General features: G+C 31.2%; 1 protein-coding gene across 1 annotated transcript; it reads left to right on the top strand.

Moving 5' to 3' along the window:
- Positions 1-10,970: 10,970 nt before the first annotated feature.
- On the top strand, positions 10,971-13,310 carry LOC137812037 (E3 ubiquitin-protein ligase RMA1H1-like). The gene is made up of 2 exons (XM_068613912.1): positions 10,971-11,170; positions 12,296-13,310. The coding sequence occupies exon 2, from the start codon at positions 12,346-12,348 to the stop codon at positions 13,066-13,068; it is 723 nt and encodes a 240-aa protein (XP_068470013.1). The 5' UTR covers positions 10,971-11,170; positions 12,296-12,345; the 3' UTR covers positions 13,069-13,310.
- The last annotated feature ends 4,451 nt before the right edge of the window (positions 13,311-17,761 follow it).

Here is a 17,761-nt window from a genome sequence, read left to right as displayed (position 1 = left end):
TTCTATCCATTCATCTGTTGTTGTGGTGACGTTGCAACATTCCTCGAAACCGACTGTCGGGTGACTGAGGGTTTGTTGTATAACCGAATTGTGTTGGAGTTGCCGCTGTTGACTTGCCAATTTGGATAATGAATCTGCTTTCATGTTTAGCTCTCTCGGAATATATTTTATTTCAGCTTGTTTGAAACATTGCATGACATTTAATACCTTATGATAATATTGCATCAATAATGGATCTTTTACCTGATAATCTCCTCGTACCTGTCCCACTGAGAGCTGAGAATCACTTTTGCAAATGACGTTTTCAACTCCCATGTCTCTCGCCAGTAGTAGTCCTGCAATAAGAGCTTCGTATTCGGCCTGGTTGTTGGATGTTCTGAACTCGAATCTCAATGCCATCTCTATTTGGAAGTTGTCTGGTCCTTCAAGTACTATCCCTGCTCCACTTCCTTTTTTGCTTGATGCGCCATCTACATACAATATCCACTGCTCCTGTTGTGCTGTTGTCGGCATCTGGATGATGAAATCTGCAAGGGCTTGAGCTTTGATTGGTCCTCTCGGTTCATACTTGATTCCATATTCGGAAAGCTCCATTGACCATGTCACCATCCTACCTGCAAGTTCTGGTTTTCTCAAGATTTTTGATATTGGATAATCTGTCCTCACAATTATCTGATGATTCTGAAAGTATGGCCGAAGACGTCTTGCGGCGTACACCAAGGTTAAGGCGACTTTTTCTACTTTGGGATATCTGGTTTCAGCATTTTGGAGGGATCTACTTACAAAGTATATTGGTTTCTGGTCTGGATTCTCTTGGATTAACGCTGCTCCTATGGCTTCATTGGAAGTTGCTAAGTAAACTATGATGGGTTGGGTCAACTCAGGTTTGATTAGGATTGGTGGTTCAGCTACCATGCTTTTGATTTGAGAGAAGGCTTGCTCACATTTTTCATTCCACTCAAAGGTTTCAGATTTTTTTAACAGGCTTATTATCGGTTTAGTTTTTTCGGCTAAGATCGGTAAAAACCTTGACAATGAATTTAGCTTTCCCACTAACCTCTGCACCTCTTTCAGGTTTTTCGGGTTCCCCATCTTCATAATTGCTTCACATTTATCAGGATTAGCCTCAATCCCTCTGTTGGTCAACATAAAACCTAGAAATTTTCCACCTTTGACGCCGAATACACATTTTTCTGGGTTGAGACGTATATTGTACTCTCTTATGCGTGAAAACACCTCCTCAAGATCTCCCAAATGTTTCTCCACTTTCTCTGACTTCACAACCATATCGTCCACATATACTTCCATGTTTCTTCCAATTTGATCTTTGAACACCTTATCCATCAATCTCTGATACGTTGCTCCGGCATTCTTTAAGCCGAAAGGCATGACTTTGTAACAATAATTTGCCGTATCTGTGGTAAAAGTTGTTTTGGGCACATCTGGCTCATACATCTGTATTTGGTTATACCCTGAATAAGCATCAAGAAAACTCATCATTTCTTGTCCAAACGCCCCATCTACCAATCGGTCAATGTTGGGCAATGGATATGTATCTTTCGGACAAGCCTTATTTAAGTCTGTATAATCTGTACACATTCTCCACTTTCCATTCGGTTTTTTGACGAGCACCACATTGGACAACCATGTCCTATATTGAGCTTCCTTAATGAAACCGGCTTGCATTAACTTCTCAGTTTCTTCCATTGCTGCCTTTCTTCTCTCTTCACCCAACTTTCTTCGTTTCTGAGATATCGGTCTTGCTTCTTGGCATACCGACAACTTATGACAAATTACCTTTGGATCAATTCCAGGTATATCAGACGGTGCCCAAGCGAACAAGTCTTTGTTGTCGCGTAACAATGTGACAAGTTTGTTTAACAATTCTTCGGGCAAACTTCCACTTATATAAGTGCATTGCTTCTCATCCCGGCCTAATACCACGGCTGTAGTCTCTTCTTTCGGTTCCAACCTTTCATCATTTAATCTCGGGTCCAAATCCGCCATTGCCACCATTCTTTCGGTATCTTTGTGTGTTTTTAAATTCATCTTTAGACCGGCTGCATAACATTCTCGAGCATCTCTTTGATTAACATAAACTGTTGCTATCTCCCCCTTTTCTGTTGGAAATTTCATTGCTAGATGTGGCGTTGAAACTATTGCTCCCAACTTATTCAAAGAAGAACGTCCTAACAACACATTATACGACGTAGAAGCATCCACCACCAAATATCTGATTTTAATCTTTTTAGTCTTACTTCCTCTTCCGAACGTAGTCATCAAATCCACATACCCTTTCGTGCTGACTCTCTCCCCTGAAAAACCAATGATTTGTTCTCGGAAAGGTACAATGTCTTCTTCTTTCAGATGCAGTCTTTTGAAAGTATCCCAAAACAGAATATCAACTGAGCTGCCTTGATCAACCAAGGTTTTCATGACGGCATATTCGGCTATTTCAACTGTTATCACCATAGGATCGTCGTGATCGGGATCAATTTCTTGGAAATCTTCATCTGTAAAAAGGATTGGTGGCAAAGTTCTTCTTTTAAAAATGTGGTTAATGGTCCTTATACTTCTTCAATGTTGTTTCCTTGCTGATGATGATTCTTTTCCAGAGAAACCACCTGAAATAGTGTTTATAAACCCCCTGACAGGTCTCCCCAAGCTTCGTTCCCTACTTCTCCTTACTGATTGTGTGTTTTGATAAACCCTGTCATTTCTTCCTTCTGATCTTCCACCTCTTCTATCATCTCTTTTTTCTATTCTTTTTTCTCTTTCAAATCTGTCTGCCCTTCTTCCCCCTGTTTCAATTCCTTTCAATCTTCTCTCCGGACTGGTCCTCAGTCTAACATTTCCTCCTTGAACAAAACGCTTCAACTGCCCAGCCTGAATCAATTCTTCTATTCTATCTTTCAACCCGACACACTCCTCTGTATGGTGGCCATGATTTTTATGATATTCACAATGTTTGGTGTGGTCGGCCCTTTCCGGTGTTCGCACTTTTCTAGTTGGTGGTATTATCTCTGCCGCCATGGCTTCTTGTAAGACTCTTGTTCTGTTTGTATTTAAGGGGGTGTATTGCTGGAACTTTCGGCTTCTGAATTCTTCCCTGGCTCTTCTAGCCATAGGTCCACTTTCTTTTTCTATCACCTTTTTTTCACCTCCATCCATCCTTGCCTGGTTCTGGAACTCTCTCAGTTCTTCCATTTGCATGAACTTTGACGCTCGTTGTCTTAGCTCATCTAAACTAGTCGCAGGTTTCTTGCAGAGACTATCAGCAAACGGTCCCGGCTTTAATGCTGTTATCATATGATGCATGGTAACCTCTGGGCTGAGGTTTCGAATTCCCAGGGCAACCTTCCCAAAGCGTTCCATGAACATTCTTAACGACTCTCCCTTTTCTTGCCTTATATTCACCAAAGCAATCGAAGTTAAACGATGGGGACGACTAGTTGCGAACTGAGCTCCAAACTTTTCCACCAATGTATCAAAACAATCTATGCTCAAAGGCGGAAGGCGTGTGAACCAACTTAACGCTGTCCCTTTTAAGGTTGTAGGGAACACTCTGCACATAATAGCATCGTTCCACGTATATAGACTGATCTGCGTGGTGTATACCGCAACATGTTCATCAGGGTCTGTGCTTCCGTCATACTTGTCAATAGTTAAACTTCTCCAATTGTCAGGCAATGGAGTATCAACTATAACATCACAGAAGGGATGTTTTCTTAAAGATGCTCCTGCAAAAACTTCAGAATCTCCAAGGAATCTTCTTTTCGTTTGGGAACTTTCATTATGATAAATCCTCTCATTGACTTGTGCTCTTGGCTGAACAGTTTCAAATGATGCATTCAAAATTGTCTCCTCTTGTAGTTTTCTCCTCATGCGTGCATTTTCGGCTCTTAACATACTCAGCTCTTCTTCATTACTCTTTTTTAACGTCTCGAACTCTTTTTGCAGCTGCACCAACATTGTCATTGGCATACTGACGTTATCTACTTGCTCTCCGTCTTGTCCTTCTCTCTGATCCATCTTGTCTCCTACCTTTCCTTCTAACTAGTTCTCGGTCCCACGGTGGGCGCCAAAATGTTCTTACAAAAAGGGACCAAGAACACTCGAACTAAAACAAGATGGCCTTTTACACAAATCTTCTGATTTCGGGCTATACTCTCGGGTTTCTATTGGGCTGGATTACTTCTTGGGCTGGATTACTTCTTGGGCTGGACTCGCGGTTGTTCCTCTCGGCTGCTTCTCTCGGCTATTCATCTCGGCTGTTCTTCTCGGCTGTTCTTCTCGGCTGCACCACTCGGCTACTCCTCTCGGTTGGTATTCATCACAGGTGGGGGGATGTACCTGCAAGTCACTCCGATGCCAAAGTCAGAAACAATGTAATGGTTTTTCAGATAAAATCACTCTTACCTTTTTCTTGTGCTAACCTCCTATTTATAGAGTTTCGTTGATGGGCCTTCTACAGTACTTTTGGACTTTCTTATCACACCTTTTTATTACTTTTACACCCCCTTGTGCAAGTTCCTTATTTAAATTGGGCTTTATTATGATTTTTATTATCCTTTCAGGTTTCGGTCCAGACCTTTCGGTTCTAATTTATCACTTTGATTATTGGACATGTAGTTCTCGGCCTATACCTCTCGGTTTTAGGCTACCAGTACAATTACCATTCCTTTAATTTTGATTTGTTTAGAAGTTGAGGTTGATAGAGAGAGCCACACAAAGTTACATCTGAAGCTGGTAATGTATTAAATAAGAAAATTAGTGTGGTGGTTGCTAAAGAGAAATATGAAAATTTATTGAGTTGCACTATTAGTCATCGCTTCAGTAAAGACAATCAACTAAATTAGGTGAGTGTCATCACTCAGTAATGGAGGACTTTGATTTTTTTTTATAGGAATCAAAGTAATTAGAGCTATAATGCCCAAATTAGTGTAATAATATTCATTACAGATTATTTCAAGAGCTTAATTACCAATTTTAATTAATTATACTGTATAATATTAAAAAAATGAAGTCCGAAAACAATTAAAAAAGTTCTATAATTTTTTCAACAGATTTAAAGAAATAGTTTTATTTTTGCTAAAAAAAATTACAGAAAAATTTCGTTGTCTTTCAAGGATTTGGTTAGAAGTTGGAATGATCTCGCTACAAAAATTGCTTGATAGAGACAGACATACATCACTTTTACGTTGCTATCCACCAAACTATTTAATTTATATTTTTAATATTTTTTAAATGAGATTCAAAACACGATAAAAATAACAGTAAAATAATATATACAGTTTTTTTTATAACTTACTAGCATTATATTTATCATTATTTTAAAATATAAACAGCTAAATAAGGATAACTTCACAAAATAAAATTACGCTGGTTATTTTTATGTGAAAAATAATTGTCCCTAAATACTTTAAATTAAATTCCAGTTCTTGGACAGCATAGACTTCTTTCAAAATTGTATTTATTTAATTTCATTTTTAACATTAAAAACGGCCACATAAAAAAACTCTGAAAAAAACTAATATTTTAAATTTCAAATGAACGGAAATATTACAGGATGTATTTTTAATTTTTTTTTTAAATTATCTTATTATATATATAATTCAATGAATTGATGATAAAACTCAAAAGTGTTGATAAAAATTCATGATATTTTACAAATTATTTTTTGTCAGTAAAGGGATAACGGGGTTTGAAGATCAAGTGGTAAAGTGCTTTTTGTTGGTAAATTGGAGAATTAGAAACACAGCATTTGCTTTGTAATTAGATTGTTTATTGCTATTTCATTTTATTTTATTGGTTAGACTTGGTCAAATAAAAAACATAGATTTAATTAGTGTTTATAGTGTGTATTTTTAATTCTAAGTTTTATTTATTTTAGGTTATAAATGAAATTACCTCTCCCTCAGAATTCTTTTTAAGAAAAGAAAATGGATCATTTCCTAACAAAACACAAGAAAACTATAACACCTTACATTATAATTTATAAGAGAGTAGACTCTTGTAAATTAATTTTGGGGAAAAAAATTAACATTTTATTCTGCTTTGTGTGGCATCTGAAAATTCAGGTTACAATTTTCCTTCTATTTATACATTCTTATTTTTTTTTAATCTCATTTTCTTGCAAATTCGAAATGACTCCAAAAGTTTGGAAAATATATATTTGTATTACTAGTATTTGAAAAAAAAAATCAGTACAATATTTCACATATAAAAAATATTGTCGAAATACTTTCGTCATATAAAGAAATAAATATTTAGAGAGCAAGTTATTCCAGCACACGAATTTATTTTCTTCTAACAATATTTATACTGATTTCAAAATTCAAATACTCAATTCAAGTTATCATTACAAAAATTACATAGGTTAATTTGAAAGTTTAATTAAACATGTATACATTTTTTTCTTTTGAGATTATTTAAGTTCTAAATGAACTAAACTTCATCTTGTTTACAATATTTATAATATACTATATTGTCATTGGATAGTCTATATTAAACTTATTTACAAAGATATTAATATTTTTTATTATTATTTACTTGTCCAAAAGCTAGATATAGTACTCAGGTATTTTATTATTTCCTAACATGAGATTTTATTGTTTCCTTACATAAGATTAGACTGTTCCCTTTTTAACTTAATCACGTTAATTTAATTGTATACATGTATAACGTACTTTATATAAGTATATAAAAGAGTTGGTGTATCTTTCACAAACCTAAATTTATAATAGATTTATCCCAACATAATCGGGTAGTACTGTTTTTTTTTTTTAATTTGGTAATTCACATGAAATTTTTAGGGTGATTGACATTTATTACCATATATAGAGGGAGACTTTCTATAACTAATCTTCTTATTTTTTTATATGATGTTTTTCTTATTTTGTAGAACCTCTTGAAACATATGTATTTAGTTTCAACTACTCTCGATAACTTTTTTATTGAATCGGATTTAAAGTTTTAATTTTAAAATTGTAGGCTTATATGTTCAAATAGAATATCTCCTAAAAAAAATAGATGTTTTGGAATAAATTTTTTAGAATTTATGATATGAATAATATTGGTAAGTATCTAAATATTGAGAGAGTTGTTAAAGCAACATTCAACCACATTATTGAGAAGTACATATATAGTAAATTAAAATAAAGGTTTTAAATAAATGGTGTCATCTTTACCTTAAAAACTCAATTTTAGCCCTATATACATACCACCACACAACCATTTTGGTTTTCAATTGCTCTTTTGTCAAAATATAAGTACAATAAGTGTATGTTGTGGCTTAAATATTAGTACTAGAAGCTGAATTTTTGTAAGTTGGAAAGAAGTAATAAAATTCATGTTAGTAGGTTAGGTGTTAAATATGTTTGAGCAAAAAATATTATTTAAAAATTATGAGTTTTGTTAAGATTGGGATGATATAGTACTACTATCTCTCAATTGAAAAGTTTTGAATTTATTTTTGAGTCATTATAATGTATGTTCTATAAAACAAGTTATAGGTTATATGCAATAGAATTTCTTAGGGATTCATATAATGAGCAAGACAAATTGTCATTTGATTTGATTAAAGACAATCAAAACATATAATTTAGTTATAACCATAAGTCATTTATTATGTGAATATTTGCTAAGATTCAATTACTATAAATTAACATAATCACAGTTCAAGGAATATATTTATCAAATATATTTTTTTATAGTTTTTTTTTTTTTTTTGCAACTTAAAGTTCTATAAAGAAGTGAAATCATCCATTCTTGGACGTTTATCACGAGCAACACAATCTCTATGCAAATAGTCAAATGGAAATGTTATTAAACAGATGGAGATTTTACCTTTGAAGATTACACGAGCAACAAACATATTCATGAATATCAATATAAAAATCAAGGAGCTTAAAGATCAAAATATGAGACTACAACATTATTTCTAGTTATATTACTAAAAGCCTTCTTTATAATATTTTATTTAGTGAGAGAATGGTAAGCCTTATGTTTTCCACTTTGTGGAGAAAACTTTTGTTTTATATAATTTTTGTTAGAGTTAACATTCATTTATTGTATACAATTAAGAGTACTAAAATTCTTAATCTCATGGGAAAATTGAAAAAAATAACCATGAGTTATTGGTGTACTCACTTTGTAACTAAAGTTTTGATTAATGGAATCCTTTAGGAGTTTCTTGAAGGAGAACGAAGTAGCAAAAAAGTTGTAGAACTATTGTGTTGTTTTGTGAAATTTTTATTTGTTCGATGATCTAACGTTTTGCTATAAAGTCTCATGACTCTAAGAATTTGACTATCTAATGCTTTTTTTAAAACTTGCCTATTACTTCAAGTTCAAGTCCTAATGAAAAAAATTATTTATTTGACAAAAATATTTTAAATGCAAAAGCGAATAATGGTGATTAGTATATTTAGAAAAACATTGTTAGGACATAGACCAATTCAAAGACGATTTATCCTAAATTGGGTGCAAGTCAAAATTCATATACAGATTGACTTGGTACAGACGAACTCTATTACGAAGTATATGTATATTGTAGAGTTTCACTTAAATATATAAGATTTATGTGGAATCAAAGTTTGAAACCTTGGTAGACTCATACACAATTACTAATAAACATATTCAAATTAAAAGATATATTAACATTAACATCTTGATAACCCTTTAGCTTATTCTTATAGTTTAAAAGGGAATAGTATAAGGTATTAACATAACAATTCAACTTACAAATGTAATTGAAATACATGTACCATTACTCACCTATTCTTTGTTAACTAACATTCTTTTTTATATAAACCAATTTCTAATATTCACAATCTTTTTAATGGATTTGGAAATGACAAAATAACATGATTTTCACACAAAACCATTATAATATATCTTATTATATGTGGAATTATATTTAACGAAACATCTTGAAATTCCATTGTTATTTCTTAAACATGATAAAAAGTAACTACAAATAATAGTTAGACCTCTATTTACATATAAAAATCATAATAAATACTAAATAGATATCTTAAATGGGAATACGTGAGTAATGGTACATGTATTTCAATTACCCACTATTCGTTAATTATTGTTGGAAAATCTTATTTAGATATTTTAAAAAAATTAAGTAATCAAAATAAAATCTATTAAGAAAAAAAATATTAATTATTTAAGAATTGTTTAGAATTTGATTTTATATACTTATATTTTTTTCATTTATACATATAAAACTAAAGTTTTTTTAAAAAGAATAATTTTTAAAAATTAATACTCTATTGTGCAACTTATTTAAATTATTTTTTTAAAAAGAATATTTTTTTGCACTATATTTTATTGTGTAATTTCATTTAAATTATACATTAAAATTATATTTTTATATGAGAGTTCATAGTTTAAAGAATTGTTTTTAAATAATTTTATTTAAAATTTTAAAAAATATTCGTTGATATCTATGGATACCCACGAATGTAAAAAAATTGTAAGTGTTTTTCGTCCTAAGTAACAGAATGGGTGTTGAGATAGATTGTTTTAAACGGGATGGGTAACAGATAAGAATTACAATTACCCATTGTTATCCATATCTCCAATGTCTATTTATGTAAAATTAATATTCATAAAGTCTTGTTCAACATGTGAGCTTTATAAATAACATTTAATCTATAATAATAACTTCTGTTCATATTTAGGTTTTGTGATACTATTAGGTTCAATGTGAAACAAATTACTCTAAACCTAAGTAGTGAAATGACTTGTTGGAATATGTATCTTTAAAAAACATTCCAAATATTCATAATGTATTAATTTATAACTGAATAGTCTATATTAAATTTATAAAGATGTTAACATTATTCTTTTATCTCAAAACTAGAAATATTGATGACAATAATAAATATTTTATTATTTATTTGTATGGGATTAGAAAGGTTTCCATTCTTAAGTTAATTACATTAACTTAATCATACCTTTTTTCTTATCTTAAAAAAAGTTTACTTAACCTCTATTAAAGAAAAATCATAGATGAAATTTTCCTAATTAGACATTTATGGATATCTAATATATTGTCTCGGTATCGCTAATATAGTCTCACATTAATTATGAGTCGATGTCAAGAACAACTTATATAATTTTTACTCTTTTAGTCAATTTACCAAAACATTTTTTTAAGGACAATACCATTATGAGTCTCGATATGTTGACACCTTCTGCACATGACACACATTTGACGCTGCAGACGTGACAATGACGTGACAGAGTGAGATTGCGCGCGAATGAGAAACGCGATCTTCAAAATAGGGTAAAAAAGAATATATTACATCGATTCTCATAAACAACTGGGTGTAATATTTTTTTTTACTCAAAATGACTCATATTACATCGGTTAAGTCATCTAACCGATGTAATATATGATTCATATTAAAAAAAATTGAATTTTTTTTCATAAAGAGTGGGTGGGTCATAGACATCACATAGGTAACCAGTTTTGCGTGCGTCACATAAATAACCACTTACAGACACACGGTTTTACGTGTGTTACGGGGTCATATATTATAATATAGAATCCGTGTCACATCCTCACCAAATATCACATCTACAATATTAATTAATATTACACAAACAGTGTCAAATTTGTATTAGCGACAGAAGGTGTTAATAAAACATTTTTCTACCATTATAGATCAGATTCTGTAGATGATAATACACTATTTATATTCTCCTTATTTTTTCAACTCATCAAAATAATAACATCTAAAACAAGTTACCGTATTTTAGAAACCCGATATAAATATCGGATTTATTTCAACACAATCAAACTAAAGTTTAACTTGGATAATTTACATGTTCTTTTAATATAATTTTTGTACGATAATTATAAAAAGATTGAAAAATCCAATTAAATAATAAAATTATACACGTATGAATGATTGATAGTGTTATCCTCTGTAGTGTGACAATGGGAGTGAAAAAAAGAAAGATAGAAATAAGGCAGCAAGGAAAACTCACGCCATCAATTCTCCTTCATAAACGCACTTCGCCGCTTCCCTCTCCTTTCTACGCTTTTAAGAACCTACGCTCTGTTCTCACCTCCAACCATTCAACTTCCTCTGCTTCCTCAACTTACCATTTCTTCTCTCTCTCTCTCTCTCTCTCTCGTTCTCTCTGGGTATGTCTTTAGATCTTACATTTTTCTTTTGTGTCTAATTATTTTTTCAAAACTCGTTCATTCATGCTTTATGGATCATGTTCCAATTGCTCTCGATATGTGTGCGCTTTTGCAATTTCTTCGATCTGTTTTCTGTTTTTATTGTTTACATGATGGATGGATCGATCGCAAGAACAATTCCCTCGCTGGGCACCTTCACTTCATTACTCTTGAACGCCATCTCTCCCAAACAGCATCTTGTTATTTGATACTTGATTTACGAATGCTGATGCCATGTGAATTAGTCTTCAAATTAGATTTTCACCTTATTCTGTTTTTTGTGTGGAATTCTGACACTGACTTTCCCGTGCCATAAAGGGTTATGTACAAATATGATCTTTTTTTATACCCCTTTTACTCTCTTCCTCTCTCTGGACGACTCTGCTTTGTTTTTCAGTTCTGTATAGGGTAATTTGGGATCTGGTTTTATTTGTGCCCTTCATGGATAATCAATTACGTTTGATTTCTGACTGATACTCAATAGTTGATGTGATATGATCCTCTCTGTATATGCTCTTTTCATGTTTTTTTCTCTCTCTCATGCTTTATTAGGCAACAGGCATACGCAATCTCTATTTTGTACTTTAATTTAATTCCCTCTTGTTTGCTCTTAAGTGCTGATTAACGTCCACCTACTCTGAGATGGATTGGGGTGATTACAGAGGAAACAAAATCGATAGGTAATAAGTAATACCAAAAAAAGAGAGAGAAATGGAAAGAAAATTAGGGTGGCTAGTGTGAGTTACAAAAAAGAGAGAAGATATGTTTTTATCTATTTACTTTGGTGAAACTGTGATTGTGGTTTTTTTATTTTTCGATTCATGAATTTTGTTTTATGTAACAGTAAAAGTTCATAAATTTGAAAAATACTCGAACAACAAAAAAAGATTAAATAAAAAGTTAATGTATTTAGATTTTTAAAATCTAAAGATCGCAATATCCTATCATTTTCACCATGGTAAAGAGTAACTTCTAAGTTATCACGATGTTTTCAACACGATCTATATCAGTAAGTGATCCTTCACCATTTCTTTAAATCTGTGTACTAAATCGGTTTGGTGATGGATTGATCTCTTGTGCACTCAGGTCAGGGCTAGATAAGGACTGGCAACCAGAGTTCCGAGAAGGGTTCATTAATGGCCTTTGAGCACTGCGTTTCGCAGCAATGGAAAACCATCCCAAGCCCCGTGACTGTGACAGAAAATTTTGATGGGTGTTTTGATTGCAATATCTGCTTAGATTTTGCACATGAACCAATTGTTACCCTCTGTGGTCACCTATACTGCTGGCCTTGCATCTACAAGTGGCTCCATGTCCAAAGTGCTTCTCTTGCACCTGATGAGCACCCACAATGCCCTGTTTGCAAGGAAGATATATGCCACACCACAATGGTTCCTCTCTATGGCCGTGGCCAGGCCATAGCTCATAGTGACCGTGATGTGAAGGCTTCCTATAGAGGTGTTTTCATTCCACCAAGACCACCTGCTTTGGGTACTCAATCTCTCGTGCCAACATCATCTCAAAGTGGTCAGCAACTTCCATATCGTAATCCTTATCAGAGTCAGCATTCCAACCCTCCTTTATACCAAGAAGAGGATGAATCATCATCACAAATGCTTCTCAGTCCTGGTGCAATGGCACCGGGGTTCCCCCACCTCGTGGTTGGGATGTTTGGAGAGATGTTTTATACCCGAGTCTTTGGCAACTCAGAAAATGTATACACTTACCCAAATTCTTATCACCTGGCAGGAAGTAACAGCCTCAGGTTGAGAAGGCAAGAGATGCAGGTAAACAAATCACTGAATAGAATTTCAATTTTTCTCTTCTGTTGCTTCCTTCTATGTCTCATCGTCTTCTAAGCAAGTAATTGGACTGTTCTGTAATTCCCCGTTGTATAATTTGTAAAGAAGAACGGGTTCAAACTCAAGAACGAGATAGATTGAGTACTTGTAATTTAGCTTAAAAGAACCGGTGTTGTTCAACATTTACTACAGTATATTAGAGCTCCATTTTAAGGAAAGCCATGGTACATGACTGTTGAGAAGTATTGTATTGTACTCAATTCTATTTCATACTGCAGTTTTAAAAAAATTGGTGCCTATATACAGTTTTCACGTGTCTAGTTCAAAGTTCTGAGCACTTATTGATTAAAGAGAACATTTCAATCCGACCAAGATGTCTCATGCTAGTTACATTATTGTCGTTGTTTTGTTGTGAAATTTGATATGCGGATAAATGCGGTAGCAATTATGGTTATATTACTGTAGTAGTCGCAGTTAAAACAGTTTTTTCAAACCTTGATCTCAGATGGAGTGATAGTTATTTTCTCTCTGAAAATATTAGGTGCTTAGAAGAGGAGGAACAATTTTTCAACTCTCACCAAATCAAGAATGGAAGAGTTTTAACAAGGCTTACACTTAGTGGTGAATCTGTTTGAATAATTTACCTATATATATTTCAATGGACGAGTTTCTTTACATTTAAAATACGTGTCTTTAAAAGAATAAATTTTAAAATAATTGAAACAGTTAAAATGTATTTATTTAAATAAACATAAAATTACTTATTTTTAAAATAAAGACACTAGGAAAAAATATATAAAAAAACAAAAATGTACTTGTTTTAATTAAATAATAAATTTTCTTTTAAAAAATAGACAAGTCATAATATTATCACCCAATCAACCGAGGACATGAAACATTGATAATTGTAATGGATAAGATTTGTGTGGTGAAGCAATGAGTTGTCCATGGTCCAGCATTATCAACCAATAAACCTCCAAAATTCATGTCTAACTGAGTTGTGTTTTCTGGGAAAAGAAGGTACATAACGACGAATCTAGATTCTATTCCAGCTTTCTTTTCTCTGATGATGTTGGTGGCCCTTTTGGGCTCTACATATTTAATTTTCAATATCTTAACTTTGGTCAGTTGGTAGCACTTTTTCTAATTAATCCCAAATAAATAGAATTACTAAATTTGGTCAGCAGCAGTGCTAAACTGAGCTAAAAGCTGAAAATTTAGATTAAATTGAAAGTGGCAGCATAATAAATAAGAACATAATTAATTGTTGAATCAAATTGTAATACTAGATAATTATATATTTTTAGTAATTCTAAATTTATATATATATTTTTTTTGTTTAATACCATTTTTTATTTCAATTTTTTCATAAATATTCAATATATCAGGTTTTTTTTTTACTAAATCTAATCTCTAATTTTGTTTAAGTAACTGAATTCGCTCTCTTTTATTAACGTTGTTACTCTGACTAATAATAAAATGAGATGTAACACATATACAATATTTTATTTAAGTTGAGGTGGATAATATGTGACGTTTTTAGTTACTTGCTCGGTTGGAAAAATATATTATTCTTCTGAAAATTGAAGACATGAGCATAGTGGATTTTTTCTTAGTTGAACGTTTGCAAAATTTTGATATTGAATTTATACAATTTATTGGTATTAACATAGTTGTGATTGCGCTTATGGTTTTATTGTTGGTCTGTGCAGTGTGATTTTTTTTTTTTAATTGAGTCTGTAAGGTGAATGTTACTTCTTGATTATTTATTCTTGTTGTTATGTTTGATTTAGAGTTATATGGTAGGATTAATGGGGTGATGACACTATAAATAGTGAAAACCTACCTTTCATATTTCAATAAATTGATTTTTTTTTTAATTTAAAATATTATTATATTAATATAAGTGTTTGTCAAATATATGATTTGCATTGTGCCACACCTAAATTTGAGAGAAGATAAATAAGAATACAATGAAAAAAGAGGAAGAAGATGACCTACGGAAAAGGGACAAACATGTCACAAATTCATGTTACACTATATAATTGTTTGAAATCTTCTTTCACGTGTACATGTGTATGTATGAACTCATCACTCTCTTAACGACGTCAAGACCAATTTAACAGAATGACCAAATTCAGTCACTTAAACAAAATTGGATTCAACATTAAAATAAAATAATTGAATAATTAAAATAATAATTAACAAGTATAACACTAAGCAATAATAAAACAGTGTACAAATAAACATAAAATTCCAAAAAGTCATAGTTATAAAATATTCAAATATTATGGTTTTCTATTATTATTTTAAGAGATCAAATAGTAAAATATAAAATGCATTTAGATAAATTATTTTAAGACGTATATAAATAACTTATTAAAATAGGATAAAATTAATTAGAAAAAATTTAACTTATTAAACACATAAAATGATTTTATGGAAAATTTCATTTACAATTTGCATGGAATGTTTACTAGACATGTTCTTTACTCACCAGCCATATTTTTACTGTTTAGATGCATGTAGTTGGCTTTAATATTTGAAAAATTAAAGTGGAAATAAATGCAAACCCTTGAATGAGTACAGTAGGTCAAACACATAGTTTTCTCATGTAAAATGATGTTTGATGGTGATACTTTGGACTTTTTAAAAACAAATAAATGAAGAGATCTCAATATATTAGATTTTTTTTAATATATTAAATTTTAAATTTTTATTTGAATAAATTATTTTGATAATCACTAATATATGAAAATATTAAATATAAAAATAACCACTACAAGTTTTTTCTTAAAAAATTAGCTGATATTTTTAAAAAATAGTTCCAACCTATATAAGAAAATAATTTTTTTTAAAAAAATCTTATTGGTTTAAAAAAAATATCTTAACTAACATGAGAAATTATCCCCTCCCACACTAAACGCGTGATAGCTAAAGAATAACTACTATTTGAACACACTTAGTCACCATTCCATTTACCTTCTAAGTGACTCTTTGGTCTTAATTGGTTAGCCTTCACACTAATTGGAGTTATTGAGCAAATTTGACTTTTGAGGTATTTTGATACTATTAAATCAACTCTCCTTTTCCTAATTGTTTTTCTTCACCTTCTACTAGGTCAATGTATAGAACAATTGCTTAGTTTGATTTGGGACTATATTTAGGTTAGGATAAGATATAATATTAATTTAAGACAAATATTATTATTTTAGGATAGTGTTTATCTTAAAGACAAAATGTTTATAACTTCGTGGCCCATTTACGTGTATATATATAACTAGGTATTTGTCAAATTAATTCAAACTATCTTTATATTATCAAATTTTAGTGTATGTTTGCGTATATTGTACTTGAAGTGCCCAATACTTTGTAAAAGTTGTATAAATCTAATTGATAATGCAGAACTTTCATAAGTTTTTTATTGCGTCGTTTTATTTCAATTTAAGGAAGTAGATTGAATCAGTGAAAGGTTTTAACATAATATGTGAATATTAACGTTATATTTACAGTTGAATTATAGAATAAAATATATGTATAACTTAAATTAAAGTATATTTCCTGTACATACTGATATATTATTATATTTATAGTATTTGCTATATAAACCAAAAATAAAAGTTTTTTTGTTAATACACGATTGTTTAAAACTGTTATTTTAAAAGAATCCCAGACGTTAAACAAGGTGGGACACTTCAAAGCCTAACATAAACCAATTTTAAAAAATGCGTCAAGTCTAATTTCAAAACCTAAATTGATCCTAATCAACTTTTAGTCTAAGTTGGGTCAGTGGATGATGCGCTATGAAGACGGTAGTTTCTTCCTGCACCCCTGCCTTTTTGATATTCGTTTCTTTTGGGCTTCCTCCAAGTTGGCTCTTGGTTACCATCTAAGTTTTTGGACATTGCATTCTGCACCCTTATGTTTTTAAACCAACACCTACATGAAGGAGTGAAATGATAAATTTGTCACTGAAAAAATAGATTATAGATTGCACATATGTATTTTCGGATTCGGAAAATATCTTTTGGAATGTAAAACCAATATGTATTGATTCGATATTTAAAAAAAATAATTCAGAAATATGGTTCTAGAATTTAGAATATGAATAATGCATTTTGAATTATACATATATTTTTTTTAAAAAAACTTGTGAATAATGAAATTAAATAGGTATGTATCTACTAAAATTAATCATCTTCATAAATAAAGTCATATTAAAAAATAAAATAAATAATATGTATCCGCAAAGCTAACACACGTGTTTGTGTAATTTTTTATATTTGGGCAAACATTTGCATTGTACTAACATAACATAGAGATTATAATCTAGTATTTGTATAAAAGTATGTAAACCACAATATGTTTATAGTTGGTATGAGAGAATCATTGTACAATTTCACTTCCATCAGTTTTCAATGTATGATGTAATTGATAAGTAGCTCTGAATACGAATATGAAACATGACCGCACACATAAGAAAATACTTAAATAAAATGTGAATTGTGCACATATCCTATACATATGACTCAATGCAGATTGACATTCGTGGGAGACTTACTTCATAATAGGAATGTTGTGATATTTTACTTCAATGATAAACACATTAAAAAAATATTGTATCTATTAGCAATCATGTATCCCATATCGGACATAATCATCCATTTATCTACATTAGCCTGCAAAGATATTAATGTGTCTAAATTAATTTAAAATAATTTAGACACTAAAACAATACGTTTAAAATAAT

Source organism: Phaseolus vulgaris, chromosome 2 (genome assembly GCF_000499845.2).
Source record: "Phaseolus vulgaris cultivar G19833 chromosome 2, P. vulgaris v2.0, whole genome shotgun sequence".
NCBI classification, from domain to species: domain Eukaryota; kingdom Viridiplantae; phylum Streptophyta; class Magnoliopsida; order Fabales; family Fabaceae; genus Phaseolus; species Phaseolus vulgaris.
This window is presented reverse-complemented; position numbering and strand designations above follow the sequence as displayed.

Coding starts and splice junctions, on each gene's coding strand:
- LOC137812037 (XM_068613912.1), top strand. CDS start 12,346: ATGGCCTTTGAGCACTGCGTTTCGCAGCAATGGAAAACCATCCCAAGC.